Consider the following 23,532-nt stretch of genomic DNA (forward strand, 5'->3'; position numbering starts at 1 on the left):
TGAAGTGATCCCGTTTGCTCTGACTCAACGTTGAACTGCTTCATGATTTGTTCACACGCGCCTCTCTCTGTCTTTCCTTCCCTTTATCCCCTCCCTTCTGCTTTTCCTCTTCCTTCCTGTGCATCCCATCCTTTTACATGTATCCTTTTTTTCCTCTTCAGATCCTGTTTTCAAACATTGAGGACATCCTGGAGCTGCACAAAGAGGTTTTGTCTGCAGTGGAGTCGAGTTTGCAGCCTGAGCCCCAGCCCCATCATTCTCTGGGACACGTGTTCCTCCAGTTTGTAAGTGCATGACACAAACCCGGGCTGTCACGCGTGTTTGCAAACCGGCGTGAGGCAACACTTTCATGCGGGAGTTCCACTTCCACGCAGGAAAACCTTTTCCTCCTTCTGCAGATCTGAGAAAATCTCCGGTTCTGACTCAGACCACCTGTTTCCCAACATCCTGTCCGTCAAAAGCAGCTCTCGCCGCTCTACCTTTAGCGCTTTCATCACTTCATTCTGCGACTCTGCTCCGTTCTGCAGCCTCGCTGCTCCCCACCCAGCTCCCCTCTGTTTGAACTCATGTGGCCCCGGGGGAGAAACAAAGAAGGCTCTGTGTCCGGGGAGGAAGCCATGCCGTGTAACTCAGCGAGGGGACAATGCTTTTGCTGGTAGATCTCAACCTGAAGCTCAGATCCTCACTTTCTGTTTGCGCCTCTGACAACTTCACCGAAGCTCCAAATCCGTCCCTCACCGGGCTCCTCCGGCGCCCCACCAATAAAAGCCCTGCGGGTCCGGAGGCGTTTTCTCACAGCAGCGAGATCTCCTGTTTGCCTCAGTAACAGAGGTGGTGTCTTACCTCAGACCCGCCGGCCGGGCGGGGGGCTAAAGCCTGCACGCCCTGTCTGAAGTCATTACAGCGGCATTAATGCGTGACGTGCATGCGGCACGAAGGGCATTTAAACGCTTCTGCAGGATCGGGTTCGTCAGAACGTTTCTTCACACACGTCTGAGCCGTCGCAGCTCGGGGGCCAAATGTCACGGTGGAGAATCGATTACGGCACATCTGCAGCTGCCTGGACTCGTGAAGATGCCACGTTTCAGTAGAACTAGTTCATCTTGGTCTGCTGTACCCTTCACTCACCAACGCGGTACTGATCCGATAAGATTTGTGTGGTCAAAGATAATCCAACCAGAAGGAGCCTGAAGGAACCTGAAGGATCCACCTTTTCTATTGGAGTCTGTCTTTACAGAAGAAGTCAGTCTTCTTTGGCTGCGACTTTATAATCCTAATAAAAACTCTTTTCTTCGGAGCGAAAGCGGATTCTTGGATGTTCTCATTTTCTTCTGACTCTTTGTCATCAGAGTAGAGGCTTTCTTACATATTTAATTGATAATTTTATAGAATTTGGAGATTTTCCTGTTGTTTTCTGTAGCAAAAAGGTCTCAGTTTATTGATTTTCTGAAATATTTTTTCTTGTGTATTGAGCTTCCCACACAGCACCTTTGTTCCTGCCGTATCCATTACACCTCCCTTCAACAACCCGTGACCTTTGTCTCCTTTGGCGCTCGCATCTCTCAACCAATCGGCTGGCCTCGTCTGGCGGCCTCCAGCCGTGACCCTTGGCCCCCAGCAGAGGTCAACACCATGACTGGGATTTGATTAACCTCCCGCATTGTTCCTCAAGGCTGTCTGCCAGTCTGGAGGAAGCTGGGGTTATTCATTGCTCTTCAGAGTCGGACGCTGTTGAAATGATTCGGGAAAATTCGTTGAAATGAAATGAAATGCCTTTAGAGGAAACGGTGTATTTACATGCTGCAACCGAAGCATGTCGGAGCAAACTCCTGGCTGAGTCCTGTTCATTCTGCTCAGCGGACCTGAATATCGGCTGTGTTGGTCTGTGAGACCACAGCGCACAAGGCAGCATTCAGGGAAGGAAGCGGGTTTCACTTCTACGGGTACGGTTCTTCTCATGTTCCCCTCCCACCCGAGTCTCCGCTGCAACATTCCAGTGACGAAGAACCCAAAGAAAGAGACGTGTTCCTCACCGGCAGAAAACAAGCTGTCTGAGCTATTCTGAGCTCAGCAGATGTCCTTCAGAGCCGTCCCGTGTTTACAGCGGAGACTTTTGGGGCTTACGGCGCGCGGCGGACAGAGCTGCTGCTGTCTGGCGAGGAGAGGAAGTATCGCAGGAACGTGGTTTAGTGTAAACAGAGTCGGGGATCAGCGTGCTGTTATTGTCAGCAGATGGGTCGCGTTTCAGAGGCCGAAGAAGCTGCTTCATGGTGCGACAGTAAACACATCCAGGAGGATTAGGAGGAAACCGATGGCGGCGGCGTTCGCATGTGCCGCGTGTTGCAATGACAGAACACGCTGTCTGTCACGTTTCTGAAGCACGTTCTGCTGCGCCGTCCGCCTTCTGGACCGTCTGATGGGAGAAGAAGACAGACTCTTAGGAACCACCTATGGAGGAGTTTGCTTCTTTTTAGGAGAACATCCAGGTGGTTTTGGGCTTTATGGAATTTATCAAACAGGATAAAGTTGCACGGTGGTGTAGTGGTCAGCGCTCACGGCAAAAGGACCCTAGTTCGATTCCCAGGTGGGTGTTCTCTGTGTAGTGCCCACCTTCTTTCTCCTCATTCATGGGTGGTTCTCTCCGGTTTCTTGCCGCTTCATAGGTTCGCTGGTGCGTTAAAGGTGTGTATTTGAGTGTGTGGCTCTGCAACGGGCTGGTGAGCCATCCAGGGAAACCCCGCCTTCGCCTAACAGCAGCTGGGATTGGCTCCAGCAACCCCGAAAGGGATTCAGTGGGTTCTGAAAATTGATGGATGGAAATTTCCCAAAACAAACATTGGACTTGTTTGCACTTCGGCGAACATTTGAAGACCGCCGACACTCGGATGAAAATCCTGTTCTTGGTGTTTTTAACGTGTTTTTGTAGACAAATGTGGAGGACAAACATTACGTTTTTTGTAGTCAGATCGTAAATCAGGAGCAGATGAAAAGATGCAGTTTGAAGAAGATCATATTTGTGACTTAGAAACTGCGATGGGCGGAGCCACAAGCTTCCTGCTCTGCTCCATTCTGATCATCCACCTGCAGACAAATAGATCTGTGAACGTCTTTGTTTTCGTGGTCTGAGCTGGAATCTGGATCAGAACCGGACGGCTGGATGGATCTGATGTTGCTTGCCAAGGTTGATGTTGTGACGGGCTGAAAGCGAGCAGGAGGGAGTGTAAACAGAGAGCTCTCAAATATGGGTTGGCAGGGTTGCTTTGCACCAACAGTCCCGCCCACCACTCAGAGGTGAATTTCTCATGACCTCCTGCCGCTCTGCAGAAACCATCTCCCAGAAAATGACCCAGGTGTTTAGATTTTGGCTAAAAACGGCATCTTCATCATCATCATCATCATTAAAAGTTGACTGGAAACACTTTGAAAATAGACCAGATAACGGTCAGAGTGGGACTTTCTAAAATTAAATTCATTTATTGTCATGGTCAATGGTCTTGCTTTATTGAAGTTAAATGGATTGACTATAAATTCCTTTATTAGGGACCAGAAAAGTGCTGCTGCTGCTGAATGTGGGTGTGGCCGACCTTTGGGTAGTGATCAAAACGAGCGTCTCTCATCTGTTGGAAGGCGGCAGCACATCTGTGCTCCGTCAGGCTTCTGGCCTGGCAGTCGCTCGTAAACTGAAAGGTGCTGTTGCCTTTTAAAACCCAGGCGTGGACCTGTTACCGTGTCACTCGTTATACTCATCAGGAACGGCGATGGCGACGTTTTAATGGAAGGAGAAAGCAGCAGCCGAGCACCTGGAGTTTCTGATTTCACTCAAAGTCGTTTCGAATGACGGTTTCAGTTTCAGGGCAACAAGATGAGGTCTCCGGCAACCTCGCGGTTTTGCCTCCAGGCAGGTCCGCATCACCAGAAGGCTGCAGGATCTGCCGGCAGCTTCTGCTGTGCTGCTATGTGTGCCTGTTGTCTGCAGCATTCCTTCATGAATTATGCATTTCAATCCACGCTGTATATTTAAAGAGACAGGTGTAATATTTCATGCTGTAATGAAACCCAAGCGGCAGCTTGGTCAAAGTTTCTGTTTTGGTTGTTCTCGTTGCACAAGAAGAAGCCGTCCCTGCAGAAAAAGAGGAAACGTGTCGTCTTGACATGCTGACGACTTGTTTTCCAACCACTATTTTGGCTTTAATGGTTGTGCAAGAAATGATCTCAAATAAAGTTTTTAGCATTCTGTGTGTGGTTATTTCTGTCATTCTGGGCTGCAGATGGAATTGTGGGTAAAGTGAGCTGCAGGTTTGTCTGCATGCATTTGTAATGAGCAAAAAACTGCTGTTGCTTTGCTGGACCGAAGCTTTAGGTGTTCATGTTCCCAATTTGAATAGAGATGTGGGCGCTCAGAGAAGCACCTGTAGCTAAAAGATCTGGAGTTTGATGATCTTCGCTGAGAAACACAACTTCCTGTTGGTGGAAAGCCCAGGAGCTTCATCTTAGAGCAAACATTTGCTATCCTGTGGCTGGGGAGGTTGAGTGGTGGTCTGGCTTGACTTGGGGTGGTGGCCCTGCTTGGGGGAAGGTCCAGCGGCGCCCATCAGCAGCTGGGGCTGGGGTCACTCCTTCCCAGGCTCTGGGACGGGGCGGGGCAACCCTCTTGGGGGCCGCAGTCGCTCTAATTGACACCTACCGTGGGGGGGGTGGGGTGGGGTTGTTGGCTGTTTGTAACATCAAATAACACTATTTCTTCAAAATGTATTCTTTTAGATGTATTTCTATGTCTTAAATCTTGAATTTAGACAAGAATTCAAAAATGATTGTCTTAAAAAAACCTTAAAACTTACTGTAAAGTTAGCAGGAAGTTAGTTTAGTCTTGTATTAATTGCAATAAAACATAGAAACTAGAATCCAGACCAAATTGCTTCAGCACAGTTTGATCTGAACCTCTTTTTCACTTCCTCCTCCAAACCCCTGCAGGCATGAGCTGAAGGAAAGATGGCGTCGGGTCCGTGTTCTGATGTTGTGTTGTTGTTGTTCGCAGAGGCAGAGCTTCTCGGTATACGGCGAATACTGCAGTAACCATGAGAAGGCTTTGCGGCTCCTCATGGAGCTCAACAAGATCCCCAACATCCGGACCTTCTTGCTGGTAAGAACGCTCCCCTTTCTTCTTCCTATTGGGTGGCATCTCTGGTCTTCAAAACACCTTTTGGGTTTTCTAGCCTCATTCCTCTCCTGGTTTTGACGTCACTCTTCTAAATTAGAGCTGTTATTTCACCGTTTTGTTTGTTTTTAATTTCCTTCGTCTTCCATTGCCCTACTTTCTTTTCCTCCTGTGATGGTCCACCATTTTTTTCTGGCATCCCCCCCCATTCATGTCAGCTCCGTTTCCACATTAAGGCTCTCATAAAAGGCAGAACCCAAAACACTGTCAGGAGGTCCTTCCTGCTGATACAGGATACAACCACCATCAAGGTCACTTTTGTGTATTGTTGTACTTGTCGTGTTTCCGCTGCCAGCTGTTTCCCTGTTTTAACACTTTGGGTGCTGGACAATGAACTGCTGACAGCGCCCTTGAGCCAGGGGTTCAGACCGATGAAGGCGGCTGCAGATTCTGGGTCAGCCAGCTGTGGGGTGTTGGCAGCCGTTTTTAGGATTGGCCCGGAGATCTAAAGACCCGCATTTGTCCGCGTTACGCTTTGACTTGGGGCCTTTATTCTGGTTCCCAGGAACGGAGACGCTGGTGTCGGACGCTGGGCCAGCAGTTCGCCAAAGATCTGCTCGGTTCCGGTCTCAGGCTGATGAAAAATGAATGGAAGGGGTTTGGATAGAAAAAGGGCTGAAGGTTGTGTGGTAGAAAAACGTGAATGAGAATGTATTCCTAAATCCAAACAGTTGGTGTTTAATATAGTAAAGCGTACAAATGTTGTTAAATGGGACGAGAAAATTTCCCGTCCTGAATTGTTGTCATGGGAAACCGATCCTCCTCACCGCAGGACAATTATGTGTCTTAAAAAACCGAACCGTCCAATTTCCAGTCGTGACATTTTATTTTATTTTGAAGTAGTATGAAAGCAGTTATGCTTAAAATAAAAGGTTTTTATCTTTTATTTACGACCTCAGTGAGTATAGAATCCATTTACAAATTTATTTTATTGGATTATTTCAAGCATCAAAAACAATGAAATACTGGAGGAAAATGGACAAGCCAGATGCATCAAACCCATTTCAGATATCAAGAAAGGTAGTGAACTTGTACAATCCCACCCCTGTTTTACTAAACGTTCTGATAAAGAACAGAAAGGATTTTTTAAAATCATATTTTCGTTGAAAATTAAAGATCAGATTCCCGATTTTGCAGATAAATCCACTGTTCGGTTCTCCGTATGTCAAACTGAACTGAATCTGAAGATGCGGAGACCGTGTGACGCTGAACGCTGAGGCGAGGATTGCTCTGTTAGAGAGGAGAGGAGCCGAGCGAAGAGCCAAAGGAGATCAGATCGGCGAGCGCAGAAACGTCTGGCTGCAGGCGGATAGATTGCAAACATCTGAGAGATGAGAGGAGAAGGAAGCTGCAGAAAATGAGGAGAGAAGGAGAACAAAACGGCAGGAATCCGTGTCATTCCAAAGCTTCAGGAACGCTTTAAAACTCCCAGAAGCCTTTTCTTCTCTTTGGGACATGAAAGGAATCGCTGTGGCATGAAAAAGTGTTGAGCAGCTTCTCTTCCTTCAGAGTTTCTCGGCACCACAGCGCCTGATCTTCCAGCCTCGTCCCAGGAGGTCACAGTCTACCAGCACAGACCCTCTGAAGAAATCCTTCAAAGTTATAAACTATAAAAAACGTTTGTGTTAAGTCGATTTAACGTGTTCAGCTATTCAAATTTTGAGCTTTGCTTCAAAAACTGTTTTGTTGACAGCAAATCAAACATTTGACAGATTTTGAAATCATTTCATCTGATTCCATTTATGGACACAAAGCAACAAATCACTAGGGGTCAACAACTTTAGCTCTGCTGGTTGTTTTTCAAGAAAAACAAGGGATTATGGGTAATAAGAAAGCTTAGTTGGCTATTATGCAAAGAAATGGATAAAACTAATGAATCAAACTCAGCCTGAAAAAATTCCTTTAACCTGCATTAAAAGTATTAAAAGTCAATAATGGAGAGAATTTGACTGGAATGTAAAAATGTGGTTCTTCTATTTACGTCTGGGCATTTCTAAGTCCACTAAACATTATCATCGTTGCGTTGGGGAAAATGCAAAAAAGTAGGAAACCAAACATATTTTGGGAAAATATTTAAAATATAGGCTGCTACTTGCTGTGATACCTAATGATATTTTCAAGAGGGAAGAAAGATTATTATTATTTGCAAGGAAAATGATCACAATCAAATGGAAAAATATAACAGAAAAATAAACTACAACCAGTTTAAGGAAACCGAGCGCCACGTTTTTAATCAGAAATGGAGTAAAATAATATTTAATTTTTTAACTGTTGTCTAATAAAGATCTAGAGAATAGAGGAATCCAACAAATAGAGGAATTGAAGATGGAAGCTCTTTTTGTTCCCCTTTTCCTTTCTCTTTCTGTTTTTTTCTTTTTTGTGTGTTTTCTCTACGGTTAAATATGTGTGAATACATGCCATATTTGTTTATGGGATGTGGGGACATCCTCTTGTTTAACTGGTTTATGGTCTTGTTTTATTTGCATTATTCAACTTAAAATAAAAAGTAGTTAGTAAATACATCCTATCTAATAAGTAATTGGTAAGAAATAATAAGTAAAAAGTTTAAGAAACTTCATTGGCTTTGCTCGATTCAGAAAAAGGATCGATTCTCAGGACAAACCTTCTCTCTAACCCTGAAAGCAGTTTCTTAAAAAAACTGAGATGACAATATTACAATATTGTTTGTCAACTCTTTCTCCAGTGACCACTGAATTTTGACAGAGTCATCATATTTTTAAAGCTCTCTCTTATCACTAAACAGAGTTTTACAGAAGCAGAAAAAGTTCCTGTTCTCCTCAGAGTTGTAGTCATCCTCTGTTTCCTCCTCTTCCTCAGCACTGCATGCTTCTTGGAGGGAAGAAGAGCACAGACATTCCTCTGGAGGGCTACCTTCTCTCTCCCATCCAGAGGATCTGCAAGTACCCTCTGCTGCTGAAGGTGAGGCACCGCCGCCGGCGGCGGTGGAGGGCGAAGCGGCGCCAGCGGCGTTGTTAGCCGGAACGCGGCGCTGCAGCTGCCTGAACAGACGAGGTTGACTTCAGACGTCTCTGTCGGGACACATGACTCATTTATGAAGCCGACAGGCACTCGTGTGTCAAGGGTCGTGGGTGGCGGGTTTAAAGGTCACTCACAGACCCTCTAACTCTGAACGGATTTGGACGCACCTGCGTTTGCTGAACCTCCACTTCTTTTCCAACGCAGGAACTCCTTAAAAGGACACCAAAGAGCCACGCCGATTACCCTGCCGTGCAGGAGGCTCTGCAGGCCATGAAGGCCGTCTGCTCCAACATCAACGAGACCAAGAGGCAGATGGAGAAGCTGGAGGCTCTGGAGCAGCTGCAGTCCCACATTGAAGGCTGGGAGGTGAGGATGAAGCAAAGGTCGGAGGCAGACTTTGGACTTCACCTAACAGACCTCAAACCACCTCTGTGAACTCAGGGGCCACAGACGGGGCGGCAGATCTGAGCGCCCTTTTAACATCTCCACAACAGAGGCCTTGTCTTGGTGGGCACCAACAGGACAATCCACCCTCTCAGGGTGCCAGGGGAGATGCCAACAGGATAGTTGCCCAATCAAAGGCCACCTCAGAAGGAGCAGAGCAGCACTCTCACGTGTCCTGGGAGCGTTTTCTGATGGGCTTATGCCCCAGCTTTGCCGAGTGCATTCTCACCCCTCTCTGTAGAAAAAAAGCTCAGCAGCAGTTAGAACACTTTAATTTAAATCCAGTAACTCAGTGGATCACATGAACTCATCCTGGCTGTGAGAGAACATTCAAATCAGATTGTTCAGAGGCGAACGGCGGTTGTAGGTTTTCAGGTTTGTCTGGTTTTTTTAACATTAAGGCAGAAGCCTGGAGGGGCTCTTTGCTGGGCCCCCACTGCCCTGCTGAGCCTCCATCCTGATGGCATTAGTCTCGCTCTTCTCCACCCACACTGACGGACAGTCTCCTCCAGTTTAGATGGAAGAGAATCAGCGGAGCCGAATCAGACGCACTTTTAGATGTTCCTTCCTAGATACGATAGTCCGCACACGCCAGTTTACAGACACCCAACCTGAAGCTGAAGTCCAAACCGGATCCGTGTCAGTGTAGCACTGAATTATGGGTAATGTTCAAGCCAGTGAAATCCACACATGGGGGCATTTAGTTCCAGATGATTTGGAGTGGATTGGCCACTTTAAGGGGTTGATGAGCTGTCATGGATGCTGTTTTTAGCCTCTGATGGGTAGGAAGATGATCCAACACAGTTTGTTTCCTCTGGTTCTTAATCATATTTCTGTTTTGAATTTAGTAAAAAAGAAAAGAAAAAGGTTTAAACAATCCAAACTAAGATTCAGCTGCTCTGAAACAGAAAAATGTGTTGTTTTTTCATCTAATCCCTGGAGAACACAGGAACACTTTTCTTCAGAACATTTAAAGTTCATTTGTTAAAAGTTTTGATTGTTTACTCATTTTGGTTCAAAGCAATTACCAGCAGCCAAAAATATGAAGACAAATAAAAAAATAGAAAATAAAAATACGATAAATAAATATCATCATGAGAACATCCAATTTCACTTAACTGTACGTAAAAAAATCTATTTCCATCCTAAATATTTGAAATTGGGTAAAGATCTTTTATTTTATTTGTCATGATGAGTCCATTAAGTTGGAAAAAAAGTGTTTAATGGAGAAACTCCTGCAGTTTTCTGATGTCTAAAGTAAGATTGAAAGGACCTGACAGGAAAACGATGCCCTTCTTAATTCCGTCATGTTGCTCATTTGCATCGTAGCATTGAATCCAAGACTCCACTTCATTTAGCATCACGCTAAAAGGAAAAAAAAACCCCACTACAATAAAGAAAGGCATGAAAGGGTTCAGCAGTTTATCGGGTTTGACTCAAACCACAGGAGTTCCAGAGAAACATCTTTCCTATCTTTCGCTCTGAACAACCAACACAGAGGTGTTTTTACGTTTCCTGCCGGTTTTCATGCAGAACTGGTTTCATCCGTTCTGCATCCTTTCTAAAGAGGCACGTAGGTGTAGGGATGCGGACATGAAAGTGGAGCTTGTGTGTTCCCGTCTCCGCCCGTTCAAGGGGGGGAAAAAGCTTTTTGCTGCACATGAAACTGGTCAATACTTAGAGCTGCGTTTCTGTTTAGACTGCCGCGCTCCTGGAGTGTTCAGCTACTAATCCACTCAGACGTTCAATTAAGAAGCTGTCGCTGCAGCCGTTTGACGCTCTGGTTGACGGTCTAACTGTAAACAGGCGAAGCGTTTGGGTGGAGACGTCCGTCTTCGGTTCCTCCTGCCTTTGAAGTCACAATGCAAACAGGTTGTGTTTAAAGCTGCATTTAGAGAACTGTGGCTTCAAGTTTATTGAGAATTGAAAATAGATTTTTCACATAAATAAATAAAAAAAAACCTCTGCTGAATGTGACTGTACTTAATGGACAAAAATGCTTTTTTTTCTTTTCCTCCCACCAGGGAACAAACCTGACAGACATCTGCACAGAGCTGCTGCTTCACGGAAATCTGCTGAAAATCTCGGCAGGAAACATTCAGGAACGGGTCTTTTTCCTCTTTGACAACCTTTTGGTTTACTGCAAAAGGAAGTCCAGGTGAGAAAAGCGCCTTTAGTGCAGCTGCATGTCAAAGCAGAGAAAACAGGTAATCATTCAGACCTTCTTATTGGCTGAGTAGTGGAGGTAGAGGACCTGTGGAAAGTTCCTGTTTTAGTTCAGGGCAGGACAAACCCAAACATCTGGATGCATCTGCATGAGGGAGGCTGGGCAGTGTTTGGCTCTGACAACTTTGTCGTCTCCCCTTCAAGGGTCTCTGGAAAGAAGTCAACCAAAAGGACCAAGTCCATCAACGGGCCTCTCTATGTGTTCAGAGGTCGGATCAACACGGAGGTGATGGAGGTGGAAAATGTGGAGGATGGGACAGGTTTGTGTTTGCTCTGCAGCCTTTGCTTTGGAGGGTCTCTGTGGCCGAATCTGTAAAGCCGTGAGACTGAGCAGGTACGGCGGTGTTCTGCTTTAACGGCTGTTGGCGGGATGTGAATTAGGCACTTGTTTACAGTTTTGGGTGGAGTGTCATGCATGCATGTAGTTTCAGAAAGGATGTAGCTTGCAGCTCTCTACCACCTTTAGATGGTGATAAAATCGCTGCACTTGCAGGAGATGAGGCGCTGATCTGTGCTGGCAGCGCCACGGACTGCTCTTTTTTTTGTTTTTGTGGTCTGCTGCGAGGTGTAGAAACACTTGGTCTTCCTCGCTCTCACGTGTTTCCTCTTTTTTTTGTTCTTTCCGCGAGCTCACATGATATTTTCTGCATGGTGGCTGCTGGTTGTCACATTTAGGGGGAAACCGCAAAGAAAAACAGAGTTTAAAGGTTCCAAAATGGCATCTGCTGCATGCATCTAAGAGCGTGACTGGAAACGTCCAAGCACCCCCCCCCCCCCATCCTGGTGGCTGAAGAGGACGCTGCAGAGTTCGCCGCCCCCCCAGAAAAGCAGGAGCCGCTCTCAGAACCATCAGATCTATTTATATGACCTTTGAGCGCAAGACTAATGCACTCATTACCAGCGGCTATTCATAATTCAGTGGCCGCTCACCTGCATCACTGTGGATGATGGATCTGAACAGAGGGAGGTTGTTGAGTCCTCACTTTTAGTCCCAACCGTCCTTACGGGTGAATACGGGCAAAAAGTGCTCGGGTCACGCAGGTGACCTGCACGAAATATCAAGGTCGTACTACTTGCACACCCCGTGCACGCAGCTTTCATGCAGAACAGATCTAGTACTCGCACCTTCCTCATGACTGGCATAAGGACACTGTACGACGGCATCACCGGTACTTCATAAGCTCCATTATCCTTACCGATACTTCACAATACACGCACCACAAAGGTACGTTCCATTTTTATGACACCCCATGAGGTGGTCGTACGAGCCTCAAGGGAACTGGAAGACATGGTGGATCATGGTCCGCGTCTCGCCTACTTCCCCCTTAGGCTACGCTCGCATTGACCTCTGCAACGCATGTTCAAGCGACCTCTTCCAATGGAAAGTCTATGTGAACGAGCATAAATGTGGGTTTTAGGCTTCCGCAGTCAAAGTTTCCATGTTCATGTGTTTCTATACAAGTTTTTACAACAGCTTTTGAGCTCTACGAGCGAGCATTGAACGCGTGTTGCAAGTTTAACCAGGTCGAATTTTGACCAATCAGGGATTTGGGTTTGGTAGTGATGTATGGATGGCGTCTCCTTTGATACACGGAAGTGCCAATCGTTCGAAAATTACTCTTAAAGGAGAAATTAATCATTTGTGATCAGTCTGATTTCAGACACCAACTCTTTAGAATATCGGAATAGAGCTGTGATAGAAAAAGCCTGGAGCAAGATTTACCAGATTTACACCACTATGACAGTAGAAAAAGAAGAAGCCCCTCCCTGCTTGTCCAGTGGAAACACCATTGACCAAATGCGCATTCAAGCATGTGCGTTAGCGTGTACGTCCTACATACACCCGTAAGAGCAGTTGCGGTTGAGGTCCCTCCTCTCTTTGACCCTCCACGGACCCAGACAACCCAAAAACCCACAGCACCTCCATGGGTCAACCCCCCCTGTGCGGATGCATGTGACTAAGGCTTTAGACACAAACTCAGAAACGCCGTGTTGTCCCAAACCTGGTTTGGTTTTTCAGATCAGCGTCAAGGTCGTAGGAATCTCCAGCGAAACCAAAAGGTTTGTTTTCAACCACAGAATTTCTTGTAACTCGATGATTCTTGTTCTTTTCAGCGGATTATCACAGCAACAACTACACGGTGACGAATGGCTGGAAGATCCACAACACAGCAAAAAACAAGTGGTTTGTGTGCATGGCCAAAAACGCCGAGGACAAGCAGAAATGGCTGGACGCCATCCTGAGGGAGCGGGAGCAAAGAGAGAGTAAGCAGCTTTTTAAAACCGTTTTTCCAAAAGCTTCATTTAGTTTAATCAGAGACAGTTGAACATTAAAGGGTTCCTTTCTCACACACCGAACAAATAAAAGCTCTACTTTCTCCATTAATGTGTGGTGGTCGATGGTCAGACGATGCACGTTTGAGAAGTATTGTGGGAGTTTTTCTTAATTTATTAGGCATGAACTTATTTAGCTTGACACAAAACCCCCCATTGAAATATGACCCTTGCTCATTTGTTTCCGAGGCAGCCCCCCCCCGGTTTAAGATTAGTCCTGTAAACTGATATCCTTGTTTCTCCTTTGGTGGGTTTTTATGCTTTTTTCTTCCTGTCAAAAAAGTCTGTTCCCACCTGTTGGTCCCATCTGTCTTTGCTGTGCGCCGCACAGAAACCTCCAAAGCTGGGCGGGGGTAGGAGAAGAGGTTCATCTGAATATACGGGCTGGTGTTAGAACCACTCTGTGATTCTGACATTCGACTGATGTGGGTCTTGTTTGACTTATTATGGTGGGTTAATTTGACGAAAGGGTTTCAGAGTACGGATGGGTAGGAAGGAGCGCATGGTGTCGAGTTTCCGGCCGGCAAAAACCGACCTGGAGGGAACAGATGCCAGATCAGTCACAGTTTCTCCGCTCCTCTCTGGCTCCTCTGTGTTTGCCCTCCTCTGTCGCTTCACTTCAGTCCAGGCAGAAACAACATGGAGGGTTTTCTGGAATAAATCCGGATTCTCCTTCCTGTTGCTGCCCTGCGAGGATCGGTGTTTAACAAACGTCTTCCTCTGCCGGCAGCTCTCTTTAGGCCTCACAGAGGACTTTCCCAGCTCAGAAAGGGCCTGGTTGGAGGTGTTTTCACTGTTTCCCGAAGGTTTGGGGTAAAAACGTGGCTCAGATGATTGGATGTGAAGAAGAGGGGCCGCTACAGAAGGGCTCTGACAGCTGGATCCGAAGCGGCGGGGCTCTCTGTGAACGGACAAGCCCCCCGTCTGTTATTCAATGACACCCATTGTTTATATCCAGTCCAGCTGCTGCCAAGTGCAACCGGCCCCCGCCCCCCACCTCTTCCACCTTCTACCAGCAAAGGCTGGATGAGAAAATGCCTTTCGAGAGGAAGTCCTCCTTCAGTGGATCAGACTGCTGCTCCCATCTTCCCACCTGCAGGACGTTTAACTGTACTGCAGGTTCTTCAGTTACTCCTAAACGCAACATAAAAGAGCATTATTAACCACTTTTTCATGTTCTGCTTGGAAACTTTAGTCAAACTTACAAGAATAAGAAAATAACTCCAGTTGAAACACATTTTAGTGATCCCCACAGGGAAATTAAAGTTGTGCAATATTGCCTTTGCACAGTTATGGTAGTGGTGTGCAATAACTTGGAGCGTTTTGCATCTGATGCAACAATCCTTTTTGCCCAGTGACCCATAATCATGCAATAATTAATGAGGGAAAACGCAGATGTGGTGTTCTTCATCCACCGGAAAAAGTCTCACGATGGAATCCATAGATAATGCAGAGACTCCAGACGACTGCATCCGTCGCTTTTATACGACAGAGCATTTAAACTTTAAAAACAGAGTCCAAGAGTGGAGTTTAGGGAGTTTTAACTTCCTTAGCCCTGATAAATTCTAAGGATGCAGTTTGACGTTACTTCATAAAGCGGGGAAGCTCTATTTTTTTTTTAACAGTGGGGCTCAGTTCACTGTGGACAGGAGAATCTGAGATGTGTTCTGGGTTTGTTACAGAAGTCTGTGGCAGGCCCGAGCCGCCACACCTGATTCCTGACTGCAAACTACAAACCTGCAGAATTCCTGAAGATAGCCGGTCGCTCCGTACCAAAGCTTCTTTTTGTCTCCTCACATCACCGTGACCTGCTTTTTCTGATCTGCTTTGATATGTTTAGATAAGCCTTAAAAGAAATCTGAAATCTCCAAATCTGCTGGGATTTTCTTGGCTGGGATTTTGGTTTTTGCTCATTCATTTCCATTAAAAAGACAACAACTCTCCCTCCAGCTCCACTGGTGTGACCCGACATCCTGGATGTGACCATCTTCTGTGTTTTGGCTTTCAGGTCTGAAGCTGGGAATGGAGCGGGACGCCTACGTGATGATCGCAGAGAAGGGGGAGAAGCTTTACCACATGATGATGACCAAGAATCGACACCTGATTAAAGACCGGCGCCGGAAGCTCAGCATTGTGCCCAAGTGCTTCATGGGAAAGTGAGTTCTTTAGAATGTGACTGCAACCTAATGCTCTTCTCATGGGGATCTTTACAAATGATTATGTAAGGCCTTCAGCAGAGTTACCGTCTGCTCTCCCCAAAGTGCTGCAGGATGCAGAAATCTTCCCGAGTGAGACCTCTCTCATCGCCTCCTCTTACAGTTTCTATTGTTCGGCGCTGACCGGCTTTAGCCAGCTCTCCTCAGGAGCCACCCCTCTTTCTGTAGGCTCAGTATTTCTGTGCCCTGAATCCTCAATGAGAAGCTTTCTGAGGTGTTTCTCAGCTGCACCATCGAGCAAAGAAACAAATAAAAGGCTTCAGGATCTTCACGGGGAAACCAGATCCATCCATCTGCAATCCCGCCAATGCTGCTTCTCGCAGATTATAAAATCCACAGCGGAGCAAATCCAGTAAAACTGCGTGTTTTTACCGTCACAGCAGTCGAACTGCCAAAATTGAGAAGGACGTTGTTTCTGCAGAGCGGCAGGAAGTCATTAGAAACTAAAAGCTTTTATTGAATCTGCTCTTTATTGTCCTGTATTTTTGACAGAAAAAAAACAAGTTTATTTGGCTCAAAATCTCAAATTTAAATGCCGTTTTTATACCACCTTCCACTCAGTTTGCTCTGTTGTCTTTTTTTACTCCAGATTTACTCTTTTAGTCGTTTTCCTTTTTCCACTCATCACTCACTTCCTGTCAGGAGGCTCTCCACATTATCTCTGCATTTGTCTGTTGGATGAAATTAGCGACAGACACGGTTTGAGTGCTTGGTGCATTAAACAGAGATGCTAACTGTGGGCTTTGTGTCCGGAGTTTGACATATTAGATTTGTTCCATCAACACTTTAAGAAGCCAGTTAACCCACTTTTTCTTTCTCACTTTCATTATGTGATGATGTTTCACAGCCTCATCCAGAGTTTTATTACTTTGCTTTTTATGCCTTTATAAACATTATTTTAAAGGACCTATGTCATGCAAAATCCATATTTTGAGTTTTAAGTGTATTATGATGTTCATTCATCACAAAAACAACCCCAAAGTGGTATTTTGGTCCATTTATGCATCTCTGAGCATTCCGCTTAAAACCTGCTCTCTGAGCTGAGCACCAGCTCAAACAAAAACTAGCAGGTCCTCACATTGTAATGCCACAAAGTGAGGAACCGCCCCTTCCAGGAAGAGCCTGTGCTGGTAGCTCCGCCCCCAGGCTAACACAGACACACCCACTTTCTCCGTGGAGCTAGCGGTGATCGGCTAAACGCTTTCCTTTTTAATGGACAACATGTACGTCCAGCTTTGGAAAAGTTTGGATGTTGTTTGTGGGAGAAACGCGGCCGAAGGTCGACTCTAGGATGATGTCATGAAATGGGCGGCACCCATGAGAAGCAAAAGGCGGAGCCTCTTGAGATTAAGTCGTCTCACTTCTTGGAAAAAAACTCAGGAAAATAACTAATATTTAATAAAAAATGTGTTCTCTAGTGTGCCAAAGGTAATAAATGATCATATACTTGGATATAGTTTACTATAAAAGGCTCAAGATGGTATAAGCTCTTTAAGGACTATTTAGCAAAGTACTTCCTACAAAAAGCCCAAAAATAAAATACAAAAGCATCTTAACACCGAGTGTATTGATATTATTTATGTTAGATTAGCTCGTTGGAGCTAGTATTTCTGTTTAAATCTCCACAATCTTAACATCCTCTTCTTTAGATTCCTCTTAGTTCTGAGTATATTTTACCATCTTCCTTTCGATTACAGCTGCATCCAAAATGATCTCTAACACTAGAACAGCTCATGGTCAATTAGCAGCCTTCTGCTTAGACATGAGCAAACAGAGATGATGAACACACACATTAAGAAACACAAAGGCGGGAAAATCCCTCTTAAACATACTTGACTAAAAGCAAGTCGTTTGTGGGCGGGGCATGTTATATCACACCTATTTCTTCCTGTCATTGAGTAGAAAATCCACTTTGAGTGTTCCTACATGCTTTCCATTTATCCAAATGCTGCCGTGTTTTACTCCATAATCAATAAAATCTTAAATCAAGACTACGATCCCGGCCATCCGAGGCGACGATTCTCGCCAAAGACGGTCGTTTTGTCCTGCAAACGTTTGTTCAGGCCAGCAGAGCTGGGTTCGTTGACATGCAGGATTTAGCCAAAGTAAATTCCGTGAAGGTCCTGTGTGTCAACGTGTTGCACGGCGCAGAGCTTCCTGCTCCAGAAACATTCATGGATTGAGTCATGTTGGGGAACTGAAGGCAGAAGCTTTGGGGGACTCATGTGAGCAGCATTGTCTTTCTGCCAGCCAAAGTAGATTGGCCCCATGTTGGCCCGAGTCCAGCAGTCCATGAGAAACCGCGGCGGCCAGGCGTGGCAGGAATGACAAGCTGGAGCTGCAGCTGAAGGTGGAGCTGAGGCAGGCCAGAGCATTTCTGCTGATTCTTCAACTGTCATTCGGCTTCAACTGTCATTCGCCTCCACCATCTCTTTAAGGGCGTTAATGTACATCCCTGATGGACAAACCCGATTTGGAGTCGCTGCCAAATTCTGGAATTCATTCCTTTCACATTTGACTAGATCTGATTTATAAATAGCTTCACTTGTCATTAATTAACAAAACAGATGTTTATTTAACTACGAAGAGCAATATTTACATTAAAAAAAGTCCACCTTTTATGCAAGATTACAAAAAAAGTCATTTAAATAAAACTTTTATCAGCACAATTATGAAGCTTTGCATAAAAATGACAAAATATATTTTTTTAAGCTTGAAAACTGCAATAAATTGCTTTGAGAACAGAATAATGGAATTCATGAATCTATATCAAATATTTTAGGTTTTCGAATTTTCCAATTTTTTTTCCATTGCAAAGAACATCAAATGTCTCTTTAACTCCTGTGCAACTGACTTTATTTCCAATGATATAAAAACATTCTTCACCTAATTTAAAGTGGAGTCCTGGATTAAGGTCGTGTCACACAGCCGCTACGTACATTTTGAACATTTCCACGTATGAAATGTCGGTCTTTCGTCATACTTGCGTGTTAATCGTCATTCATAAGTGTTTCTTATGGACGCTCATATCAATTAAATTCTTATTTCGTGAAATCGATGACATCATGTCTGCCATAGTGAGCATTATTGTTTACCATTTCATGTCAAATATGATGTGTTAAGTTTTTATGGCGAGGATCCATTTCGTTGGTTTCGTTGCCAGTAGGGGGTGCCGTTGAGCATGTTATCCTAAATATTTTTGCAGTTTCTTTTGACAAAAAGGTAAAAGTGTTTTCCTTGGGACGATGTCTTCATGTGGTCTTTTTGCTGTTTCCTTAGCGAGTTTGTGGCGTGGCTGATCGAAAGCGGCGAGATCAGCAAACCTGAGGAGGGCGTCAACCTCGGTCAAGCTTTACTGGAAAATGGCATCATTCATCACAGTAAGAGAAAATGCTTCCGTCTGAGGATGAACCGGCTCTTTGTTGGAATCAACCTTTCATGTTTCTTGGTTTGAACTGAATAAAATCTTGGTTTTTGAATGGATTCCTTTGGAAGTGGGTCTTGCTGTCACAGCGATTTGCTGAAAGCAGCTGCTGATGTTCCTCAAACCTCAGAGATCTTCTTCATCTTAGCCTCACCACAGCCTTAAAATCGATGACATGAGGAGCCACCAGGCTGTGTTGGCCTGTTGGATGGGTCATTCTTTGCAGTGAAGGTCTAGCAGTACAGCCTTCCTTCACTGTAATGCGCTTTTTTACACATGAAGCAGCCTCGCTGAGTTTTTTCTTTTTTTTGTACTATTTTTAAGGTTACCTTTTTTCTTCTTGTGCAGTCTGTTGTGTTCTGCGTCCTGATTGGCTGTAGAGCATTTCGGTCTATCTCCATGTCCACAATGGGTTCATTTAGCCAAATCTAATAATGGTAAAAAAAATGAATCATTTCGTCCATAACAGGTAATTTTTCAAACATAACTCCTGCGATAAATGACAGACCCCCCTATAGTAATAATGCATTTTATTTAAAAGCACCTTTGAAAACACTCAAGGACACGGTACAGATTCAAAAGTAAAACCCAATAAAATCACTTTTGACAAAATGTTAAAAACATCTTAATATAATCAGATAACAGAAAATTGCGTTTTGGAATTCTGGACCAAGTTAAGTTTATGCAGAGTTTTATTGCATCGGATTAAACAGAGTTAAATCTCGTTTTCCATGTTTCCTGCCGTCTGAGTCGCTTCAGCCAGATGTTCACATCAGTATGTTTTATATACTTCTTTTATCTGGAAATATTCAATCATTTCACCATCTTTCAAAGACATACCTGAATTTTCAGGATGGATTGTTTTGGTTTTGGTTTGCATTTGAGACGTTAAAAGTCTGTACCAAGAGAAGAAGAAACTGATTTGATTTTAAATTAAGCTGGACTAACAGAAACTCTGTCCCTCTCCATACTGAGTTTTGGCAGATTTGCTTGCATTTAATTTAAGTTGTGAGCCTCAATAAGAATTAGCAGCTGGCAGCTTTAAATATTTTAGTGGATGAAACGTTTATGATTTTTAAAAACTCTTTTTTTCTCATTTTAAAACCTGTTGTCTTTAGCTTATTAGATATGAAAGATGTTCATCAGAAGATTAAAACCTGATTCTTTTTGTTTCTTTTTAGAGGAATATTCAGTACAAAAGCGTTTTTTCCTCTAGTTTTAATGTGTCTTCCTGCACTCTCAGTACAATAGAGCGCTCTGAACAAAACGTCATTATCGACTGACTGCTGGGTTTTATTGATGCATCTCTGGCTTTTCTGAAGTTGCAACATGAAAGCCAACCTGATCTCCGGCTGAGACCTTGCAGCCTTTGATGCAGCAAAACCCAAATGAAAGGGAGTTTCATCGTCATATTGAGTTCCTGTTTCCATGAGTTGATTTTATGAAGTTACAGTGAAGTATTGATGAATTGATGGCGAGGCGGCGGGAAAACGATCTGAGTCCAGTTCCACGGTGCTGCTCAGGGCTGCTGGTTTCAGAGGCTCCACCTCTATTTTTTTTTGGGTTGATGTTGCAGCACGTTGTGATGCTGAGAATGCTGGGTAATGATGATGTCACAGCGCTCTGGAAACCTGAAAGAATCACTGATTGACCTTATTTTTCCCTCTGAGGTGAATTTAGGGACTCTGACAGGGTATTATTGGGTGTCGAGTCAAACACGTCGATGTTCGGCTGGACGTCACCGTCTGCTTCCCTGAACCGACTCCCTTTTGTGTGTTTGTGACTCAACATAAACCATCCAGCTGTTTTTAACCCTATTCTCCCCTTTTCAGTCTCAGATAAACACCAGTTCAAGAACGAGCAGGTGCTGTACCGCTTCCGCTACGACGATGGCACGTACAAGGCCCGCAGCGAGATGGAGGACATCATGTCAAAGGTACGACAATTGGTTTGTGTCGCTAAGCAACACCACTGTTTTGTCGGATGCTTGTCAGAGCTCTAAACATGCTTCTTTGCTCATTTTTGAGCTGATAATTATCATTAATTTGAATATATTTTTACAAATATTTAGGGACTAGTGTGAACACGTTTATGACCTCAAGTGCTGAACATGATTTTAAGACAGAAAACTCATCCTGAAGCCACTCAGTCTAAGTGCTTTCCTCTGCCTCCACTTGTCCTGTGGTTTTGAAACGGTTGTTGTAACTCGATGGCTCCGGGATATCTTTTTATGCTCCACAGGTTTGTCTTTTGTTGGTCTTGTTTGCTCGGGGTGGGTGTGATCTGTGACTCAGCTGCTCTTTCTTGGCTTTCAGGGCGTCAGGCTGTACTGCCGCCTCCACTGCCTCCACACGCCAGTCATCAAGTGAGTACCTGCCTGTTCTCCTTCACCCCCACCCCCTCCTGAACACATGCTAGTACGTCTGCCCCTCCAGGTGGAGAAATGCATATTCATGGAGGTCTTGCTGTGACTCCGTGTTGGACCTTTCTAAAATAAGTAAAGAAACTGGAACCCTGTCAGGGATGATGGCCTGAACCGTCATAAACAGGGTGGCCACGCATCCTTAAACACTCTTAAACTAAACCATAAGGCCTCAAAAAGCATTCTTTTGTCTTCAATTCTGATGAACGGGTCCTAATTTTTTTTCTTGTCAGCGCAGTGTGACTTTCCAGTCACAAATAAAAAACCCTCCACTGTCAAAAAGTCGTCAATTTGTCCCCAAAATGGTTTAATCTCAGCTAGATAATTAGCTCAAAATAGGAATGAAATTGGAGTTTGCACTCATGGAAAGTGATGGAAATCCTTACAAAACCAGCTGCACAGTTTGCTGAGAGACATTTAAACTTGACACACTTTCTTTGGTGTACATACAGTCATTTTTAAACGTTAAAAAGATCTTATCTGTAAAGTTCTGTAAATCAGCAGACAGCAGATGTCAATTTGCGGGTTCATTCGTGGGTTTTTTTTCACAGAAAAGCAATCAGCTGTAAAAAAAAAAAAAGTGTAACGTTTAATATTTAGATTTAATCAGAAATGACGAGGAACATACAAGTTCCCTCCCTGCATCACTCTATCTCGTCTCCCATCACTCTGCGGCTGATTGAAGCGGTGCAAACACAGAGCTTTTATTTTGAAATCTAATCCTATTAACATACAAAGGCAGTGTCTCTACCTGCAAGCTTGCAGTTATGTAACGCTGCATTTCTTTTTATCTGACACTTAATTAGCATTGTGAAAAGAAATCTTCACATTTAGGATACATGTGTTGTATTTTCATTTCAAAATAGGCATAAAATGGTTCTTTATCTTATCAAGTTTCTGCAGTTCTGTTTCATTCTGCTGTGAAGGACGATGGCTTTCCTCAAACAGAGCAGCCATCGTCGATTGTCAAGGCGAGTGCACATCTGTGCACATCTGCAGATGATCAGTTTGGCAGGAAACTGAACGGTTATGAGGAGTTTTCTGTTGCACCCAAAAGTCAACGTTTGAATCTCTACAGCAGTGTTTTTCAACCAGTGTGCCGTGGGAAATTGCCCTCATTTACTGATCTAAAAACATTTTCCATCTCCAGGATATCAGCTCTGTGTTCATCCAAACAGGCCCTGATAAAACACTGAGGAGTTAGGAATATGAAAGATCATAAAATACTTTTTTCTTTGTGTTTATTTGATTCTATTAAAGACATTTTGATAAGAATGACGGTACCGCGATTTAGCCGCAGCTTTAGCTGTTTTCGGAAAAGTCCCGCCCCTTTAACTGTCTCCACCAATCATTCTTGGAGGCTTAATCCTAAGTCATCGGTCTGACCAATCAGAAGTGGTTAAAATCTTCACTTCCTTGTTCTGATTCAGCTCATAAAGTCTCTCAGTTCCAACAAAAATACCAGCTAAAGCTCGTCTTTAGCGGTGCAGCTTTCCACAGAATCCGCTGTCAGACCGTGGGACAAGTGAACAAAACAATGAAGCTCTGAGAAGCGATCTGCGGCAGTTTTCGCACTGCATCTCCCATGATGCATCAGGTTAAAGTGTCATCGTCTCAGTGTACAATGAGTCTTCCCTGTTAAACGTCTTAAACGAAAACGAACACACATGAAACAGTTTATAAATCTTCTTGATGACATCAGAGGTCAACAGTTTAGTTCTCCTTCCAGGTTTGTGTTTCTTAACAGCCAAACATCCCAGAGTTTGGTCCAAGTCATCTTTCTAACTGAAACACTTTTCTAAGAACGTCTGGATTATTTTAGATGTTAAACTTAAGAAGAAGTAATAACAACATTTAAGAGACAGTATTACGGTGAAGTGGCCAACAGACTCAATTAAACTAAATGAATAAAACTTCAACACGTTCACTTTTTGTGTAGCTACAGAAAACACAAATGTTAGTTTTTTGCGTAAAATTTCTTAAACATATTCTGATCATACTGTTCAAAATTACAGTTGGCTTTGCACTAAAATTTAAATAAATATAAAAATAAATAAATCACTATTTAAAAAGAATACATTTGTTATTTTGTGAGGTTACATAAAATTACATGTTAATAAACTGAAGGGAAACACAACTACCAGGGTAAAATGTCAAATAATTTAGTTGAAAATTATTACTGAAAACTAACTCAACTGTTAGTACATCTTTTAGAAAAAACAGCTGCAACTTCCAGCTTTTTCTGCCACAA

At 44.1% G+C, this 23,532-nt stretch overlaps 1 protein-coding gene across 2 annotated transcripts in view; it reads left to right on the top strand.

The window, feature by feature from the left end:
* prex1 (phosphatidylinositol-3,4,5-trisphosphate dependent Rac exchange factor 1) overlaps window positions 1–23,532 on the top strand; it is a 68,388-nt gene that overhangs the window by 12,125 nt on the left and 32,731 nt on the right. For both annotated transcript variants that reach the window (XM_023956333.1, XM_023956334.1), the window contains exons 3-13: window positions 162–284; window positions 5,036–5,140; window positions 8,054–8,155; window positions 8,420–8,581; window positions 10,684–10,817; window positions 11,030–11,145; window positions 13,001–13,150; window positions 15,228–15,375; window positions 18,715–18,815; window positions 20,692–20,795; window positions 21,175–21,224. In XM_023956333.1, the coding sequence (XP_023812101.1) occupies window positions 162–284; window positions 5,036–5,140; window positions 8,054–8,155; window positions 8,420–8,581; window positions 10,684–10,817; window positions 11,030–11,145; window positions 13,001–13,150; window positions 15,228–15,375; window positions 18,715–18,815; window positions 20,692–20,795; window positions 21,175–21,224 (1,295 nt within the window). The remainder of the gene's footprint in view (window positions 1–161; window positions 285–5,035; window positions 5,141–8,053; window positions 8,156–8,419; window positions 8,582–10,683; window positions 10,818–11,029; window positions 11,146–13,000; window positions 13,151–15,227; window positions 15,376–18,714; window positions 18,816–20,691; window positions 20,796–21,174; window positions 21,225–23,532) is intronic.

The sequence above is a fragment of the Oryzias latipes genome, chromosome 7, assembly GCF_002234675.1.
Source record: "Oryzias latipes chromosome 7, ASM223467v1".
In the NCBI taxonomy this organism is placed as follows: domain Eukaryota; kingdom Metazoa; phylum Chordata; class Actinopteri; order Beloniformes; family Adrianichthyidae; genus Oryzias; species Oryzias latipes.